This window comes from Camponotus floridanus, unplaced genomic scaffold, assembly GCF_003227725.1.
Source record: "Camponotus floridanus strain SB8 unplaced genomic scaffold, Cflo_v7.5 scaffold35, whole genome shotgun sequence".
In the NCBI taxonomy this organism is placed as follows: Eukaryota; Metazoa; Arthropoda; class Insecta; order Hymenoptera; family Formicidae; genus Camponotus; species Camponotus floridanus.
Window position 1 is genome coordinate 1,801,722 of NW_020229492.1, and position 22,736 is coordinate 1,824,457.

The 22,736-nt window shown below is 26.3% G+C and overlaps 1 protein-coding gene across 1 annotated transcript; it reads right to left on the bottom strand.

Annotated features, from left to right (window-relative positions):
• Positions 1–9: 9 nt before the first annotated feature.
• LOC105249550 (transmembrane and TPR repeat-containing protein 4) lies at positions 10–6,827 on the bottom strand. Its single transcript, XM_025410847.1, has 11 exons — positions 6,548–6,827; positions 6,151–6,376; positions 5,289–5,472; positions 5,029–5,208; positions 4,497–4,954; positions 2,129–2,512; positions 1,940–2,047; positions 831–972; positions 583–697; positions 302–484; positions 10–146 (listed from the first exon to the last, which is right to left on the bottom strand). The coding sequence occupies exons 1-11, from the start codon at positions 6,576–6,578 to the stop codon at positions 10–12; spliced, it is 2,148 nt and encodes a 715-aa protein (XP_025266632.1). The 5' UTR covers positions 6,579–6,827.
• Positions 6,828–22,736: the final 15,909 nt, after the last annotated feature.

The window sequence follows — 22,736 nt, forward strand, 5'->3', positions numbered from 1 at the left end:
TATAAAAAATTATTTTATCGATGTCTCTAATGTGTATAATTTTTGCAAATTCTCCTTTGCGCTAGATAAATCTGGTTTTAATTGTAGTGCTTTCTTATACATTTGTTTTGCTGCACTAAATTTATTCCAACGATGATATAAAACACCTAGATATAAATTTTAATTGTATTAATTAAATTATAAATTATATAATTTTTAATTTAAGTCCAATTAAAATTTAATTATATAATTTTTACTAGCTAAATAATATTGAATTTATATTAGTTTTAAAATAAGTTACAAATAGATTTTCTTGTTATACCTAAATTTGCATAAATCATAGGATCTATAGGATTTTTCGATATCGCCAATTTAAATTGGATTTCTGCTTCTTCATATTTTCCTTTTTTTCCCAAAATGTTGGCTATATTAAAATAAATGGCTGCATGATCTGAGATAAATTTTAAAGCTGTATTTGCCATTCTTAAAGCTTCTTCTGTCTTACCTAAAATTATACATTAGCCTTTAGAATGTAATATAATTCACCATATTTAATACACACACACAAGAAAAAAATTCATCAATTTCAAGACATACACAAACCTAAATCATCTAATAGTAATATCATATTCGTCCATGCTCGTCTATGTGTAGGTTTTTGCCTGGTTGCATTTATCCAAGCTTTCAGTGCCTTATCGTATTGTTTTTGCTCCAGATACTATAAAAATAAATATAATTATATACTATAAAAATACTATAAAAATAAACTATAAAAATAAAAATAATTTCTATTATTTATAATTTGATAATTAAAGATAGTTTAAAATTACATTTTGATATATTTTACTCACTAATATGCCTAGATTATAATAACAATCAGGATAATTTGATCGGTGCTGTAGAGCCATGAAATAGCTGGTTTCGGATTCCTTGTATTGTTTCAATGATGATTGAGCTATTCCTAAATTCATCCATGCTGTAGCAAAATCTTTCCTAAAATTCAGATTCTTGTGTATGTCATTCTCTTTCTCTCTTTCTTTTGACACATATAACACGCATGCATACTCTACACATACATGCATACAGGGTGTTTCAGACCACCCGTATCACCCATTTAAAAACTAGAGAAATGATTATTTCAAAAAAGTAAAAACATTTTTTTTATAAATCGGTTGCGTTCTATCGAATGGTGATATTTTCAACTTCTGATTCCGACCGGAAATAGGCGATTCAGACCAGAGGTGCATTTTTTTAAATGGAACCCACTATTTTTCATTGCATATTCTTGTAGCTTACCTCGAGAGCTTTTCAAAACACTATAATAAATTATTTTTCCATCAAGTACTTTTCGAGTTATGAGGCAAATTACATATTTATATTATAATTGCAAATTACATATTTTTTCTTAAAAACAACTGTATGTTTTCTTTACACCAATTGATTCCTCTCATTATTTTCTACATAAAAGTATTAAGATAATCGAAAAAATGAATATTTTACAAGATATTTTATGGTTTATGTAAAATTAAGAAATTATTTCAAACCTCATAACTCGAAAAGTACTTGATGGAAAAATACTTTATTATAGTGTTTTGGAAAGCTCTCGAGATAAGCTACAAGAATATGCAATGAAAAATAGGGGGTCCCATTTAAAAAAATGCACTTCCGGTCTGAATCGCCTATTTCCGGCTGGAACCAGAAGTTGAAAATATCACCATTCGATATAGCGCATCCGATTTATAAAGAAAATGTTTTTACTTTTTTGAAATAACCACTTCTTTAGTTTTTAAATGGGTGGTATGGGTGGTCTGAAACACCCTGTATATGCATATGTATGCATAAATGCACATCTATGCCTATATTTTTTCCTTACAATACAAAAAAATATTTGAGTTGATGCACTAATTTTGAATCTCAAATGACATCTAATTTAAATCTAATGTGACATAATTAGACTTACTGCAAATTGATAGCTTGTTTAAATAAATTTATGGCTTTTGAAATTTGTCCATCATCTCTGAGCAAATTACCGAGATTATTCATAGCTTGAGTATAATTTGGATTTAATCTGCAACATAGATAATATAAATATATGATCGATGAATTTTAAGAATTTTCTTAAAAACATTAATATTTTATATGCATATACCGTAAGGCTTCTTGATATTCTAGTTTAGCAAGATTAATATCTCCTGTATCTGCAGCATTTTTTGCGATATTGTAATGTACCTTTGCATTCAAAGGACATACATCTAATGCTGACTGGAAGAGCAGTTTTTCATTTCTCCACTGGCTACTTCTCGTCCAGGAACGTGTAAACAATAATATAATAAGCATTATATATGCCAATAATGCCGCCTTAGGTAAAAAAAATCGAGCAGAGAATTTGTATAGGCCAATTGTAAACAACAAACAATATCCCGCTGAAGGAATATATAATATTCTCTCTGCCAAGACAAAGCCAACATTGAAGAAGATATTACTAGCCGGCAGAAATGGAAAAATTAATATCGCAAGTCCCATAATTATGTATCTGTAAAAGTTCATATATTTTTTATAATTTTCATGCGTCATAAATACACACACACACACACACACACACACACACACACACACACACACACACACACCACACACACACGCGCGCGCGCGCGCGCGCGTATATTTACATATATCGGAAATCATGATACAAAGTCGATTCCTTATAATGTAAATTAAAAATTTAGAATAAAATTTTTCAATACTTTATTGGAAAATGGATGTTGAAGATATGTTTAATGCATGTAAATGATAACTATTATATACTCTATTATAACTATTATACAGGGTGTTTCAGACCCCGTACCACCCATTTAAAAACTAGAGAACTAGTTATTTCAAAAAAGTAAAAACATTTTCTTTATAAATCGGGTGTGCTTTATTGAATGGTGATATTTTCAATTTCTGGTTCCGGCCGGAAATAGGCGATTCAGACCAGAAGAGCATTTTTTAAAATGGAACCCTCTATTTTTCATTACATATTCTTGTAGCTTACCTCGAGAGCTTTTCAAAACACTATAATAAATTATTTTTCCATGAAGTACTTTTCGAGTTATGAGGCTTGAAATCATTTCTTAATTTTACATAAACTATAAAATATCGTGTAAAATATTCATTTTTCGATTATCTTATCTTAATACTTTTATGTACAAAATAATGAGAGGAATCAATTGGCGTAAAGAAAACACATAGTTGTTTCTAAGAAAAAATATGTAATTTGCAATTAACAATTCCATATTTTTTCTTAAAAACAACTGTATGTTTTCTTTACACCAATTGATTCCTCTCGTTATTTTGTGCATAAAAGTATTAAGGTAAGATAATCGAAAAATGAATATTTTACAAGATATTTTATGGTTTATGTAAAATTAAGAAATGATTTCAAGCCTCATAACTCGAAAAGTACATGATGAAAAAATAATTTATTATAGTGTTTTGGAAAGCTCTCGAGGTAAGCTACAAGAATATGTAATGAAAAGAGAAGGTTCCATTTAAAAAAATGCACTTTCGGTCTGAATCGCCTATTTCCGGCCGGAACCAGAAATTGAAAATATCACCATTCGATAGAACGCACCCGATTTATAAAGAAAATGTTTTACCTTTTTAAAATAACCATTTCTCTAGTTTTTAAATGGGTAGTACGTGTGGTCTGAAACATCCTGTATATTCTGTAAAAAATAAATAAATATATATATATATATATATATATATATATATATATTCATTGAATATATTACTTTTCCATATATTCCTTATATATTTTTAGATATTTGTTCCACCGATGCATCAATTTCAATAGCAAAAAAATTAAAATTTTAGGTCCAAGTTGCCGAATTGTGGCATTGATTGCATATCGTTTTTCAGCCCAATGCTTTTTCAGAAGTTTAAAGAAATGAGAATTATGTAATGCAATGTCTAAGCTATAGGACGAGTGGTCCAAGACTTGTTTCCTTGGCTTGAAGATCTTGATATTTATTGTGTTCGTTATTCGAATCAATCTTGATGTATCAGTCTTGATGTATCAATGAAATAAATGCTGAAAATATATGGAAAATAATATATGCAATGATATATTATAGATTGTGATTACAGTTATATATAAATACACAAACAGACACACATACCCACACATGTATTCTCATAAAATATTAATACCTTATTTATTGAATTTCATATATTATTGCAAGATTCACATATAATTTTTGTTAAATCTAGTACATATATATTATAGAAGGATTTTTAAAATAGATTTACTCGAGTCTTCCAAAAAAAATTTACGTTTTTTTCTTTTATATTATATTTGTAAAAAAACTCAAATTCTTTTTGTTGTATCATGCTTTCTAATACATCATGTACATGTATCTCTTACCATTTGCATGCATTACATATGTACATATGCACACATACACACACATTCTTAGTATGTACATATTATTTCAAACTCTCTTCTCTTTCTCTTTTAAAAGTTTTGGAATTACCTCAAAGTTTTATCCTTATGAAGGATAAATGTGTATATAATTAACATTCCAAATAGTAACCAGAAAATAATAACTACAAAAATTCTGTAGTCATAGCCAGTAATTAAAGATATACAACCCATTGACCAATCAAAACAGAGCCATACAGGACATATAAGTAACCATATATTCAAACAATAAATATAGTTGTAATTAAGTATGCGAAAAAATATACTATTCATGAAAGATGCTGGGTTATCTACTGCTTGAAATTTAGGAGCAGAAAATCTCATAATATTAAATCTTAGAAATAAAAGTATTATTGCAATGAAAAAAAGTATAACAAGTCGTGATACTGCATTGTTGTCTTTAATGAAATTATTAAACTTTTTATTTGAATGTTTAAACAAAAGTAATTTAATTATATCAATTGGATATATTTTGTTCACTATAACGATATCATATACTGCACAAATTCCCTAAAAAATAAAGATATAAAGATAGATATTTTACACAATTATGTAAAAAATTCAAATGTAATTTTAATACTCACAATGGCAGTGATTCCAGTTTCTTTACATAGCATTGCTATGGTTATACAAATAGCAGAACCAGACATAGCAATCCATGCACGAAATGAATTTTTTGCATATATTACACAATTGTATAATAAAATTGAGACCCATGTAAATAAAGTGCATAATAATTCAGCACGCCCTACAATTCCAGATACCTAACATAAAAATATAGCACCGATTAAAATGTAATATATGCTTAAATATAAACAAATGATAATATATATGAATTTTTTACAGCTTCTGTATGAATTGGATGAACTGCAAATAGGATTGCGGCATAAAAAGAGATGTTCTGTTCATCTGGTCCCAGAATTAGATTATATACAAATAAAGTTAACAGACTATTTATACTGTGTAATATTATGTTTACTATGTGATAGTCTTGTGAAATTAAATCTTGTCGTAACCAATAATGTAATCTATAGAGATAAAAAGAGCATAAAATTAATATTTGCATATTTTTAATATAATTATATATATATATATATATATATATATATATATATTATTAATATAATTTATTTTTAATATAATTATATATATATATATATATATGTATATATATTATTACATATATTACAGAAGTATTTAAAATTTCTGTTTCCTCATTAAAGTAATATTAAATTATTCCCTATTTAATATTAATTTATGATGTTAGAAGAGAAATCATGTAATTTTTTTTCTCGTAAAAAATGTATCAAAATAGTTTTTCTGATACCTTATAACTCACATTTTTAGAGTGAATTGATAAAATAAATTAAAAATTCTTTTTTTTTTATGCACTTACATTAGTAAATGTAAATGATAATATCAATTTGTATGTGTCTAACATTTTCCGTAAAAATAAACCTTATAATATTGTAAAATAATTAAGTCAAAATTTACAGCTTTTTGTTAATTCATAAACAAAAATAAAAGATTTTTGATCCATATTACCAAGCCTGAAATATGAATAGCGTATGAAAAAATTGATTTGATATATTATGCAAAATTTATAGCAGAAAAAACTAGTATATTACAAAATTTATATTATTTCCAATTTTCTATACGACTGTAAGAGGCTAATAATATGTATATACATAGTAACAATATTTTACCTGAAACTCAAGATGGTAAAAGGCCTATATGACTTATGGCTTTGCTTATGAGATAATTTAGTGCCCCAAAAGTCATTTTTAAATATTTCCCAGATTGGTGTATCATATACATCATGATTATTAACAATAGCTTCGATATCATCGAAAACAAAATCTCCATTGTAACTGTTGACAAAACAAAGTGACAAAATCACAATTGTCCAATAAGAAAGTAATGGTGATACAGCTGAAAATTCATAAAATGTTTATTATTAATTGTCATTCAAAAAATATACACATACATATATATATATATATATATATATATTTCACATATATATATATATATATATATATATATATATATGTGAAATATATAAAATTATAATTGTAATAACTCATACATACAGACACACACCTGGTAGATGAGTTGTTATTTTATTTTTCATAGTATTCTCAATAAAAATAAATAGAAGTTATTACCACTTATTACATTGTGCTTTTGTTTACATGCAATTAGGTTGTGTTTCAAAATCGTTCCGAAACTCTTTCTGATTGGTTCCGACAGAGAGAAGACCGAGAGATGTCATGGCCTACTTTTGGGTGATCCCTGAAAGCGATACTCCCTCTATTGACATTGAGAACGTGGACATAAACTACAAAGCCAATGTCCATGAATATTCTCAGAGGATAATATATAATGTGCACAATTTCTGGTTTTGTTCCGTGCTATGTGCACGAAATGCCGGTAGCACCAGTGCTGTAATATATATATTTCTTTTTTGTAAATTATAAATACATTAGAATAATATTAAAAAAAAAATATTTATATTAACACAAAATTTTTTATTGCAATTATGTTATTCTTAATATAAAATTTATAATAAATTAAAATTATTGCAATTATATTAAATTTAATATTAATAAATATTTTACAATAATACTGAAATATAATATTAATAAATATTTTACAATAATAAATATTTAAAATAATGTTTTTGGGATGTTTCTTTAATATTCAAAAATACTATATTATAAAATAATATGTTTAAAATATTTATAAAACATCGCCAAAACATTGCCAAAATTACGTTACAAAAATTTACATAAAATTAATGTTTCAAAAGATTGATTTAATGTTTCTTGCTTACTAGGGTATAACAAGATATTTATGTATGTAATTCTTCAATCGCGAAAGATACTGTAATATTCAAAGATGAAATAAATATTTTTCTGTATTCATTGTCATATTTATATCTTTTTATTTACAAAACACAAAATGTCTGCTGTGGGATAAAAACATTTTTAACCGTATTTCTATAAATCTTCTTAATTAGCAGCAAATTGATATCTTTTTTAAATTATTTAAAAATTTAATTATTAATACATGTATAGAATTTGTCAAATTAATCACTGATTCTTTTGAAGTTTTTATAATTAAGACTCGAAAAATATAGATGTTGCAAAATATTTTAAGCCTCTTCCTTCATATAAAATATAAAGAATTTTTATTCCATTCTAATGTAGCTAATATTATTTATATATTTTTATTATCATTTTCATACCAGCATAATACTTTTATGCTTAATATTTTATATAATACAATGTACTAAATTATAAAATTTAATATAATTACGAAATAGTATTACTATTAATAAATAGGTTGTATGCTGTCTCTTAGTTTCTAATCATTTCCAATCATTATGCATTTCTATCCAATATATTCTCTTCTTCGAGTTCTTGGATTATTATGGTTTATTGTATTACTTTATGTTAACATTAAAAATTATCATCACTTGTCACTTATTCCTTCCTATGGAGTCCATTGGAATACTTTCTATGGACATTTGTTCTCATGTATAGATATTCAAATCACTGTAATTGCCTTTTTCTATTTCCTCGATTATTATTTATTATTGTCCCTTTTTCTTTCATTTTATTTAAAAATATTAATATAATTAATATAACAAATATTTATATAATCTTAGTATCTCTCTTAGTCTTCCCCTTCGACTTGTCTGGCATTGATCCTATCAGTAACTATGGTCGATATTCATAATTCACTTTTATATTTAAGATCATACTTAAAATTATCTTAAATATAAGAAAAGTCTATATGAATAATTTGAAATGTAATACAAAATAATTTATAACATGGAATAAATTATTACCCCGAAAATGTCCCAAAATATATGTATAATATTTTATAATATAAAATTTACTAAAAATTTTTATATAATCTAGACAAGATTAGCGATGATTAATCCCTCAGATTATTGGAATTTTAATATAATTTCCTTAACATTAAAGGAATATTAAAAAAATTTTAATGGTCACCAAAATTTTAATAGCCCCATCCTTTTTTTTTACATGGGGAAAATGCTCCTTATGCACCCGGCGGGATCTATTTAGTGGGCTTTCACATACATAAAATTTCGTATTACATAAAAGTACATAAATTTCGTATTATATAAGTACATAAAATTTCGCAAAAAAATTCGTATTATTATAAAAATTATTGAATGTTAACAATTTAATTTTCGTCTTTATATAAATAAAATATCTATAAAAAAACACTCAAAAAATATTAACCTCTTAAAAATTCTTAATATTAATAATATAATTATTGAAATATTTATTAATCTGTTTTCTCTAATATTATTTAAATCTACATTTCCTGATTCTTTAAAAGATACATAATATATTAATCACCTAAATTAACCACATAATAGCCCTAACAATCCTTTACTTCTTAAAAGGAAAATTAAAATATTTTAATTATCATCTAATAGCCCTAACAATTCTATTTCTCGATTAAGTGAAATTATTCGAAGAAAGCCTATCTTTAATCACGTATATTTTAATTACGTGCCCTAATTACATTATCTAACCGCGTGCCCTAATCGCGTGAATAAATGTCCGACATTACGTACTATTGTACGTAAATCTTTTCTTCAGGCCAATTGAATTTACCTATTGTTGATCTTAGCCATCTTTTTCGCTCGATCTTTAATCAGAAATCGAAAAAGGAGATAAATACTCCTTATTTTGCCGATTAATTATTGGCAAATGAGCATAAATATTTCACGCTCATCGTAACGATCGCTCGATTTTACGATCGTTCGTTAAATATTTGAATATAACTTTATTTTAACTCAAATAAAGCCAAATTACTACAAATTTCTATATATTATATTATATATACATATATATATATATTATATATATATTATATTATATTATATATTATATTATATATATTATACTATATATTATATATTATATTATTCTATATATTTTCTAATAAAATATAAAATTCATGTGTGTGTATAATTTTTATCATATTACAAATTATTTAATTAATTAATCATTTGGCTTTTTTTTAAGTTAAAGTAAAGTTTAAAAAGAATATTTATAAACAAATTCTACGATGGATGAGCTATAAGAAATTAGAATAAAATAAGTGCGCGTTATAAAAAATAAAGTAGCATCAAAAATTGATAAAATTGATAAAATTATTAATGCGTGCTCTTTATTTAATAAATTAGACAAAATCTTAAAAAAAAATTTTCTTTTCTTGATTCTCTTTTTTTAATTAATACTTCAATATATTTTCGTAATAGATGCAAAGCATTTCCAAAGAATTTATTAAAAATTATTTAATTTACTCTATCCTAGCTCATCCATTTTAAGGTAACGGATTTACTACAATTTACAATCTACATCTACATTTACATCTAAAATCTCTACGAATCTGTTACTTTAAAGTTAAATAAAAGTTTTTTTCACTCACCGGCACTGATGCGCAACAGCGGAGTTGTTGTTATCGAAGCTAGTTGTCTGTAACATACAAATATAAAATTCATTTATAATAATACTCACAAAATGCAATTAATATTTAAAAAAATTTTTATTGCTCGAAATTTTATATCCGATGTGTAAAATAATAAGCAGATAAACACGTATAGAAAAATTTTATAAATTTTTGAAACTGTTTTTAAAATAGAAAATTTTATATGACTTTTATAAAAATCTTTCTTTTTAATTTATTTAAATAATAAGATTGAATTATTGTTCGTTTATAACAAGTTAACGATTTATAACAATTAATATATAAATAATAATATTCACCATCAGGTTGCTCCGCTGATGCAAGATGCTTCTCCCAGGCCTCCTCCTCCTCTCATGTTGTTGACGCGCGATACTTTCAACGGCACTCTCGCACTCACGAGCGATATTTTTATATCGCTATTTTCGTTATTTTACGCGCGATACTCCCGCACTTTCTCGATGCGATTAAAAATTTTATAAAAATAGAGTCTAAAAGTTCCGCGAAAGCGCGACGAAGCGAAAATACTACAACGCGAAAACGCGACGCGTTGTCGAAACGCTTGCCGTCCGCGGCACGTTGACGGCATCGAAACGAAAGGGTACTTAGCTTCCCATTCAGGCACCTTAAGATTTATCATAAATTGTAAAATTTAAGATAAACCTCAAGACACCGTCCAGGTACTAAGCCCTCCCACCGCGACAAGGTATACCCCATGGGAGGGTTATATTATATTATATATAATTTTATATATAATATATAATTAATTTTGTAATATACTATATAAATTTTAATTCGCAAATATGAATGATAAATAAAAATATAAAAAATAAGAGAAAATTTATTATATAAAGCAATGTCCAAAATAATTGTTAGAGAAAGAATTTGATAATATATGGAACATCTCACATCACTACCTCACTGCTTGAAGGCCACTGAGGGAATGATCGTAGGTCAGAAACATTACTGCGATACTGTTTATATCGCCAAGGTTGACTATGTAGAGAGAAAATTTGATAATATATGAAACGTCACTACTTTATTATTCAAGGTTACTGTGCGAATGATCGTAAGTCATAAACATTACCGCGATACTGTTTATATCGCCAAGACCGACTTATACTATGTTACTGTTGTAATTCGTCGTTGAAATATTCTACGAGTGATTGCCGATTAAGAAAATTTAAAGCATTGGTCGAGATTTATTTAATTCTAATAAGTATCATTAGAGAAATTATTATAATAAGCATCAATAATCGAAAGATCATAATAAAATTAATTTCTTTATCTCCTTTTATGTTCTCTTTTTCAATTTTTATTCGCAGTAATTAATGATTGCGATTCGATAAAGATTTATCGTTGCGATATACAATTTCATGTCGTTTATCATAAATTAATTAATTTTTAATTATTAATAATTATATCAAATTATGTTTCGATACTATTGTAATCGTGTTTAGAAAAAAAAAATTCGACAATATGTGAAGCGTTTCGCACTACTTTATTGCTCACATATTAATAATAGTTTATTGCTAACATATTAATAATAGTGCGCTGCTGTTTATATTGCCAAAGTCGAACATCGGGTTATTGATAATTCATGTATGCGTGGAATAAATTAAATTATACGAATATTTTAGTACGAATATACGAATTATAATTTATTATACGAATTTTATAGTATAAATTGATTATTCATTAAACGATTAATATACCTGACAAAACTTTAACTACGTGACTTTATCATTCGATTATTTTATCACGCGTTCTCAATTTGAATTGTATTTAGATTGTTAGAAAGTTGAATGAGAGAGAGAGAGAGAGAGAGAGAGAGAGAGAGAGAGAGAGAGAGAGAGGGAGAGAGAGGAAGGGAAAGAGATGGAGAGAGAGAGATAAAACGTGGAATAAATACACTTAATTTTTAAGTATTGTTAAAGAAATAATTATTCTTATAAAGATCACAATAAAACGATAATTTATAATTTTAATTCTTGTCGCACACTTTTATTTTTAAAACAATACGTCAAAATTTAAATACAAGTATCAATTAATACTCTTTATAGATCTATTCTTTATAAAACTCAAAATAATTCATTTTGTAAAACTAATTATTACGCGCAATCAATTGTTTGATCTTTTATCTCTGATATTAATACTTTAAATGTAAAACTAGCAAAAAAATATTTTCTTTTATTATAAATTTTTAAAAAATGTAATTAAAAATAAAGGGAGTGTGTTAATTTTTATATATGAAATATTTAAATAATTATATTATTTTAAAAATATTTTCTATAATATTAAAATATTTCTATATAAAAATATTAATTAATAACAAAAATATTACAGATGCTTTATTATAGATACTTTAAATGTGTAAAAGTTAAACCTGGAATATTTTATACATGCATTATGTGATTTTTAGTGCGAATTATATACATGTACTATTGATAAAATGAAAAAAATAAGGTAATTATTCGGAAAATGGTACACCTCATCGATTTTATTGCTCTTTGGATATGTTGTGGAGAAAATTATTCTGAGTAAATCTCTGCAAAAATCAAGTGGGGGACGACATTGGTTTAGGAGATATAACAAGTTAAAGTTTCAAAATTTTAATGCTTGTTGCCGCAATATCTCACCATTATACGACTCTATTTAAAAATGTAAACATGTTTAGTTTTGTGTGATATCGGTGTTATACATTTGCAAAATTCACTTCTATCATCCTCTGCTTTCGGTACTAAGCGAGGTCCACCTTTACCATCCCCTGCTTTCGGTACGAAGCGAGGTCTATAATTGTACTTTTCACGCGAAGCAAGGTTCACCCCTACAAGTACACGCCCAGACTGCACACCCCCCCCCCCCACCCCCCCCGTTGCAAACTCCATGCAAAGGAAGATTTCACATGGGTTCGCAACGGGGGGTGGAGGGGTGTGCAGTCTGGGCGTGTACTTTGTAACGCAAACACGTGCTTTTGAGAACGTAAACATGTTTACATTTTTGAATAGAGTCGTATAATGGTGAGATATTGCGGCAAGAAGCATTAAAATTTTGAAACTTCAACTTGTTATATCTCCTAAACCAATGTCGTCCCCCACTTGATTTTTGCGGAGGTTTACTCAGAATAACTTCCTCTACAACATATCCAAAGAGCGATGAAATCGGTGAGGTGTACCATTTTCCGAATATTTACCAAGTCATGATACAATAATCGTTTAATTAATAATTAATTTAACAATATATACGTATTTCGTATTACTATATCTTTACTATTCGAGTGTCGCTGTGTGAATGATACCAGGCTGTATGACATAAACACTAGCGCATTATTGTTTATATCGTCAAGATCGAACATCGGGTTATTGTCCATTCGTCATATCGAAATATATTTTACGTATTTTAATACAGCAAATAATTTTTTAATATCGATCGCGATCGCGTCTAAAAAAGGAATTTAACGGAGCACCATTAATTTACTTTGAGTATCGTCGCGCGAATGGTAGTATAGTCGAAAAATTAATCCGAAGGATCGAAAACCGTGTTATACCTGTTAAATAACTATATAAATCTATGTTATTTTTTTATCGAAACATTTTTCAAGACTGACATTAGCATGCTATTGTTTACGCCACCAAGGTATTATTGTTCTACTGTTCGTCGAAATATTTTACGTACTTTAACATATATATATATATATATATATATATATATATATATATACATATATACATATATACATATATACATACACACACACACACACACACACACACACACACACACACACACACACACAATAATAATGACACGGTTTTCGATCCTTCGGATTAATTTTTTGGCTATACTATTATTCGCGCTACGACACTCAAAGAGTAAATTAATGGTGCTCCGTTAAATTCCTTTTTTAGACGCGATCGCGATCGATATTAAAAAATTATTTGCTGTATTAAAATACGTAAAATATATTTCGATATGACGAATAACCCGATGTTCGGTCTTGATGATGTAAACAATAACGCGCTAGTGTTCATGTCATACAGCCTTGGTATCATTCACACAGCGACACTTGAATAGAAAAGATATAGTAGTACGAAATACGTATATATTGTTAAATTAATAATTAATTAAACGATTATTGTATCATGATATTAAATTATATTAAACTTTCGAACTTATAATTCATATTAATATGTACCGTTAATACATGTACCGTATAATAATATACATGTACCATGTATATATATAAAATTATTTATTATTTATATATATTATTTTCAAAATAGATATATTGCTTATTATTTTTTCATTTTCTCAATAGTATATGTATATAATTCGCACTAAAAATCACATAATGCATATATAAAATATTCTAGGTTTAACTTTTATACATTTAATGTATCTATAATAAAGCATCTATAATATTTTTGTTATTAAGTAATTACTTTTATATAGAAATATTTTAATATTTTAGAAAATATTTTTAAAATAATATAATTATTTAAATATTTCATATACAAAAATTAACATACTCTCTTTATTTTGAATTATATTTTTTAAAAATTTAATAAAAGAAAATTTAATAAAAGAAAATATGTTGTCGCTAGTTTAATATTTAAGTATTAATATCAGAGATAAAAGATCAAATAATTGATTGCGCGTAATAATTAATTTTACAAAATGAATTATTTTGAGTTTTATAAAGAATAGATCTATAAAGAGTATTAATTGATTATACTTGTATTTAATTTTTGACGTATTGTTTTAAAAATATAAGTGTGTGACAAGAATTAAAATTATAAATTATCGTTTTATTGTGATCTTTATAAGAATAATTATTTCTTTAACGATACTTAAAAATTAAGTGTATTTATTCGATGTTTTATCTCTCTCTCTCCATCTCTTTCCCTTCCTCTCTCTCCCTCTCTCTCTCTCTCTCTCTCATTCAACTTTCTAACAATCTAAATACAATTCAAATTGAGAACGCGTGATAAAATAATCGAATGATAAAGTCACGTAGTTAAAGTTTTGTGTGGTATATTAATCGTTTAATAAATAATTAATTTATACTATAAAATTCGTATAATAAATTATAATTCGTATATTCGTACTAAAATATTCGTATAATTTAATTTATTCCACGCATATATACATAAATTATCAATAATACGATGTTCGATTTTGGCAATATAAACAGCAGCGCACTATTATTAGTTACGGTTTTATTATTCGTTCGGTGACACTCGAGCAATAAAGTAGTAGTGCGAAACGCTTCAGATATTGTCGAATTTTTTTTTTCTAAACACGATTACAATAGTATCGAAACATAATTTGATATAATTATTAATAATTAAAAATAAATTAACTTATGATAAACGACATGAAATTGTATATCGCAACGATAAATCTTTATCGAATCGCAATTATTAATTACTGCGAATAAAAATTGAAAAAGGGCACATAAAAGTGGATAAAGAAATTAATTTTATTATGATCTTTCGATTATTGATGCTTATTATAATAATTTCTCTAACGATACTTATTAGAATTAAATAAATCTCGACCAATGCTTTAAATTTTCTTAATCGGCAATCACTCGTAGAATATTTCAACGACGAATTACAACAGTAACATAGTATAAGTCGGTCTTGGCGACATAAACAGTATCGCGGTAATGTTTATGACTTACGATCATTCCCTCAGTGGCCTTCGAGCAGTGAGGTAGTGAGACGTTCCATATATTATCAAATTCTTTCTCTAACAATTATTTTAAACATTGCTTTATATAATAAATTTTCTCTTATTTTTTATATTTTTATTTATCGTTCATATTTGCGAATTAAAATTTATATAGTATATTACAAAATTAATTATATTATATATAAAATTATATATAATATAATATAACCCTCCCATGGGGTACACCTTGTCGAGGTGGGAGGGCTTAGTACCTACACGGTGCCTTGAGGTTTATCTTAAATTTTCCAATTTATGATAAATCTTAAGGTGCCTGAATGGGAAGCTAAGTACCCTTTCGCGTCGTCGATGTCGTCAACGTGCCGCGGACGGCAAGCGTTTCGACAACGCGTCGCGTTTTCGCGGAACTTTTGGACTTTATTTTTATAAAATTTTTAATCGCATCGAAAAAGTGCGGGAGTGCCATTCAGTATCGCGCGTAAAATAACGAAAATAGCGATATAAAAATATCGCTCGTAAGTGCGAGAGTGCCGTTGAAAGCATCGCGCGTCAACAACATGAGAGGAGGAGGCCTGGGAGAGGCATCTTGCATCGGCGGAGCAACCTGATGGTGAATATTATTATTTATGTATTAATTGTTATAAATCGTTAACTTGTTATAAACGAACAATAATTCAATCTTATTATTTAAATGAATTAAAAAGAAAGATTTTTATAAAAGTCATATAAAATTTTCTATTTTAAAAACAGTTTCAAAAATTTATAAAATTTTTCTATACGTGTTTAACTGCTTATTATTTTACACATCGGATATAAAATTTCGAGCAATAAAAATTTTTTTAAATATTAATTGCATTTTGTGAGTATTATTATAAATGAATTTTATATTTGTATGTTACAGACAACTAGCTTCGGTAACAACAACTCCGCTGTTGCGCATCACTGCCGGTGAGTGAAAAAAACTTTTATTTAACTTTAAAGTAACGGATTCGTAGAGATTTTAGATGTAGATGTAGATTGTAGATTGTAGTAAATCCGTTACCTTAAAATGGATGAGCTAGGATAGATTAAATTAAATAACTTTTAATAAATTCTTTGGAAATGCTTTGCATCTATTACGAAAATATATTGAAATATTAATTAAAAAAAGAGAATCAAGAAAAGAAAATTTTTTTTTAAAGATTTTGTCTAATTTATTAAATAAAGAGCACGCATTAATAATTTTATCAATTTTATCAATTTTTGATGCTACTTTATTCTTATAACGCGCACTTATTTTATTCTAATTTCCTATAGCTCATCCATCATAGAATTTGTTTATAAATTTTTTTTTTAAACTTTACTTTAACTTAAAAAAAAGCCAAATGATTAATTAATTAAATAATTTGTAATATGATAAAAATTATACACACACATGAATTTTATATTTTATTAGAAAATATAATATATAGAAATTTGTAGTAATTTGGCTTTATTTCAGTTAAAATAAAGTTATATTCAGTATTTGAGCGATCGTGAAATCGAACGATTTACTAAATGTGCGTAAATATTTCACGCTCTTTTGCTGATAATTATTCGGCAAAAGAAGGAGTATTTTTCTCCTTTTTCGATCTCTGATGAAAGATCGAGAAAGAAAGTGGCCAGAATCAACGAAAGGTAGGTTCAACTGGCTTGAAGAATACGGTTAGGACACGCGGTTAGGGCACGCGGTTAGGGCACGCGGTTAGGGCACGCGGTTAGGGCACGCGGTTAGGGCACGCGGTTAGGGCACGCGGTTAGGGCATGCGGTTAGGGTATGTGGTTAGGGCAGACGATTAGGACACAGGCGTAACTAAAATATATACATGATTAGGTAAGGTGATAATTAGAGATAGGTTGTTCAAATTTCGAATAATTTTAGTTAATAAGAAAATAGGGTTGTGAGGGCTATTAAGTAAAATCATTAGAATTCTTCTATTAATATTAGGGTTGTTAGGGCTCTTAAGATCATTAGAATTCTGTAATAGTAGGATTGTTAGAGCTATTAAAATTATTAGAATCCTTTAATAGTAGGGTTGTTAGGACTATTAAATAAGATTCATTCTTTCTTTTAATATTTCAATCCTAGGGGTAAATTAAAATTATTCTCATTAAGTTGAATTTAGTTTTGGAAACATTGTAAAAATAAATATAACATGTTTCAAAACTAAAAATGTTTTAAAAGTTTAAATTATTAAAATTATCTTCAGAAATATTAAAGAAATTGCATAATTATTAACGTTTATATTAACGTTTAAGAAATCATAATATATTATATTTTATTTTAAAACTTAAAAATGTTTGTGTATTAAATCAAATATATAATAATATTAAATCTAAATGTTAATGCTATCAATATCAAATTATTATATCGATGTTGTTAAATATTTAAAAAAATCGAATATTATTATTTGATATTGATAGTATCATAAATTTGTAAATTGTAAATTGTAAATTGTAAATTAGAAATAATTATAATTGTATTTTAATTCTAATCTAACATTGATATTTTAATTCTAAAATACAATACAATTATGATGTTAATTATATTATATGAAATTGTATTTACGATTGTAAATTTTTATGTAAATTACACGAAAAATTATCGAAAGTATAATCATTACATAATAGTAATTAACATAATAGTAATTCATTAAATTAAAGTATTTTTTTCTGAAGTATATATTTTTGGATTATTCATAAAAGAGTAACTGTTTGTATTTTCATGTCAAAGAGTCATTAATAAATTCGGAAAATTTTTATATAAAATATAAAAATTTGATGCTAAATTAATGATTAAATATAAGCATTATAAAATTTGACGGACGTTCGTTACAGAATTGCGAGTCAATTATTATAAATTTAATGATATGCTTTCCGTTAATTTTATTTATTTATGAATTCCATATCGCGCGGAACTGAATATTCTTAAAATAAATTGTTAAATTATGATTGCGAAAATAGCGTGTTCTTCCGCGTTCTCTTCGCGTCCTTATACAAGATTATCATTTTAACAAAAGAATTTTATCGCTGTCCTTCTCGTCAGATAATATTCCTAAATATTGCTAATTAAATATAAAGAAATGTCGAATAAGAAAGTGAAGATTCGATGTGATAAGTCAACGATTAAATATTAGCTTCACAAAATTTAACCTTCGATATTATAGAATCGCAAGTTAAGTATTATGAATTTGAAAATTTGTTTTTTCAGTTTATATTTGTATTTACGAATTTCGTATTGAAAATATTCATAAATTAATAAATTACGGTTGCGAAATCACAATGTTTTTCTCGCGTTTTTTCGCGTTCTTAGATTATTGTTTTAATATAAAAGAGTTATCGTCGTTCCTTCCGTTAAATAAACGTTAATGAAAGTTGCGTAGCTCGTACCGCCGAGAAGTCGAAACGATTTTCATCATAGAGAATTATTTCTCATCGGTTCTTGTGAGATCCATTCGCGACGTCTAGTTCTGGTTGAAAATTGAGAATTTTTATTGTAAGACTGAAGAAATTAATCTCAGGTTTTCCTTGCAATTTCTGAAAGCAATGATTTTGATAGTAATTCAACGATGAACTTCATACGCTTCTTTATAATCGAATTAATTTAAATAATATGTATTTAGATGAGAGAAATGTACATATCTTTCCTTTCCTTCGTTAAAAATGTTCTATCATTATTAGGATTGGTATTATTATTGTCTAATGCCAGCAAGATTTAATAGTAGATTAAATATGGATGCAGTGTTGTGTATAAATTTTTATTTTTCAAGTAATTTCATATTGTAATTAATTTTTATTAATTTTTTGATAGAAATGATTACGAACGAATATATTTTTAATTAATATAAATTGTCTCTTTTGTTATTTCTAGGTACTGGGGATATTAACATTAATTTTTCGTTTCTTTTAAGAAACTATTTGCAGGTATTGGACAACTATCGCCCTTTTAAAATATTAGTTTTTGGGTATATACCATTTTATATATATGTATAATAAAATACATGCACAAATTCACGCATCTAAAATATTTTTATAATTTTTATTAATGTTATATATTATATATACGCGAAATTATACACGAATGTTACATAAAATGTGCTTAAAAATTTCGAGACGAATCGAATCGGTACCCCTATATTAGTAAGATATTGATTAAAAGAAAAAAAACTTACTAATTTAAACGTTATAAGAATAAGAATCTAGATAATTATTCTAGAATTAATTGTTTAAAATTATTTGATTTATTTTATTTTGCACACTGTTCGAATAGATATTTTTTAAATCTTGCTGTTATCATGTTCGATTCGTCTCGTGCGCGCGAACGGTACCCCAAATTATATGTGTTCGCACATTTAACACAAACTCCAATAATGCATGTATTTTATTATTTATAAATATAATCGTTCGTAATCACATTTCAATAAAAAAGATCGTTATATCCATTTAATTTTCAATAAAGAAATATATTTCTTAGTAATGGAAGAACATGTTTTCTGAAGTGAATATTAATTTTGTAAATTGAAAATAATGACGAGGGATAATTGTCTTTAATTTAATACTGAAATTATTGCTATCGGGAATAGTCCGGAAGATCCAGGATTCGTTCCCTCCTACAGTGAAATTCCCGACGTTCAATGGATCACTTAACTTTTCTTCGCAGATTGATCTTGCGAAATCTGATGTAGAAACAAGATATTAATCGTTCTCCATTTTTAAGATTGTTCCTCTTTTTATCGGATATTATCGGAATGTCATTCGCGTATTTGCAATTGAATATTTTGAATATTATCGATTTATTTATTCGTCGCGTTTTATCGCGAATTTTAAATCGCGATTTATCTTATAAATTTATCTAAAAAATTTGCAAATAAATCGGTCGGTGAATTGTATATTCGCAAACATTACAGACCTCAAATGATTGTCGAAATATTTTTGATTTTCTATACTTACGTGATAATAATTATATCGCGCTCGTGTCTATTGAGAGCTAGGTTTATTATATTATAAAAATTATACATGTCGCGATCAAATATTCCGCATATTATCGACTTATTTATTCGTCGCGTTTTCTCGGGAATTTTAAATCGCGATTTATCTTGTAATTTAATAGTTGATTTATACGTCGAAACATTGTTTATCTTTCCACGTCTTTGAATATTGTCTTTTATAGTCTTCGCTAGTAGTGCGAATATTTTTTTTCTATTTAAGAAGATGACCGATAATTTTATTAATGATTAATCGCGATTATTTAAATTATTATATAAATCTTATTAAACTCTACTAATACATCGATAGTTAGAGATATAATTAGATAGTTAAATTATTATAGAGGGACTTTGATAAAATTATTCGTTCCGTTATTCTCTATTAAACGTGACGAACAACGCAATTTTTTAATTCTATGTTAATTATATTTAAAATCATAAAGATTATAGAAGAAAATTATAAAATCTTAAGATTCATTTTATTTCATTTAACTAATTATGCGCGAGATGTATGTATTTTCAATATGTATTTTTTAATCGCGATATTTATATAAAATAGCGTATTAATCGCAAATAAATTCGCAAATATTACAGACTTAAACGTCTGTCGAAATATCTTTGCAATTGTGCGTGATAATAATTATATCACACGCGTATCTATTGATGGTTTCGATTATCATATTATAAAAATTATGCGTATCTCTCAATCAAATATCCGATTTATTTATTCGTCGCGTTTTCTCGCGAATTTTAAATCGCGATTTATTTAGTAATTTAATTGTTGATTTTGAAGTTTATTCTATCTTTTCATTTTGAATATTTCCTTTGATAATCTACACAAAATGCATCAGTAATGCAAATATTTTCTTTTACCATCGAAGAAACGATCAATAATTTTATTAATGATTCTTTTATTTCTTTCACCATTATTTACGTTATATAAAACTTATTAAATTTTATTATTACATATCTATTATTAATAATAAATGTCGCGTAATTAATCTTCGCCGATCAGTCTCGTTTGGACTATGTAAAAATTTTTAGTAAATTTTATATTATACGTATATTATTTTGGAAATTTTCGTGTAATAAATTATTTTATGTAATAAATTATTTTGTATTAAATTTCGAATTATATTTTATATTAAATTTGTATTATATTTTGTCATATATTTTGTAATATGTATTTAACATAAAAATATTATGTTGGTATAAAAATTATAATACAAATATATAAAAATAATGTTAGCTATATTAAAATGGAACATATGAATTCTTTATATTTTATATAAAGGAGGAGACTTAAAATATTTTGCAAAATCCATATTTTTCGAGTCTTAATTATAAAAACTTCAGAAGAATCAGTGATTAATTTGACAAATTCTATATATGTATTAATAATAAAATTTTTAAATAACTAAAAAAATGATTGATAAATATTAAAAGTCAGTTTACTGAATAATAGTTTACTGATAAATATCAAAGATCAGTTTAATTAAGTTTAATTAATAATAGTTTACTAATAAATATCAAAGATCAGTTTAATTAAGGAGATTTATAGAAATACGGTTAAAAATGTTTTTATCCCACAGCAGGCATTTTGTGTTTTATAAATAAAAACATATAAATATGACAATGAATATAGAAAAATATTTATTTCATCTTTGAACATTACATTGGAAGATTACAGTATCTTTCGCGATTGAATCATTTATTTACTATCAATTTATATACATAAGTGTCTTATACTCTGGTGCTACTGGCATTTCATGCACATAGCACGGAACAAAACCAGAAATTGTGCACATTATATAGGGTGTTTCAGACCACTCGTACCACCCATTTAAAAACTAGAGAAGTGGTTATTTCAAAAAAGTAAAAACATTTTCTTTATAAATCGGGTGCGCTCTATCGAATGGTGATATTTTCAACTTCTGGTTCCGGCCGGAAATAGGCGATTCAGACCGGAAGTACATTTTTTTAAATGGAATCCCCTATTTTTCATTATATATTCTTGTAGCTTACCTCGAGAGCTTTCCAAAACACTATAATAAATTAATTATTTTTCCATGAAATACTTT

Coding starts and splice junctions, on each gene's coding strand:
- LOC105249550 (XM_025410847.1), bottom strand. CDS start 6,578: ATGAAAAATAAAATAACAACTCATCTACCAG. Junction 2,048..2,128: donor GAATATCAAGAAGCCTTACG/GTATATGCATAT, acceptor TCTATGTTGCAG/ATTAAATCCAAATTATACTC. Junction 485..582: donor ATTACTATTAGATGATTTAG/GTTTGTGTATGT, acceptor GTATAATTTTAG/GTAAGACAGAAGAAGCTTTA.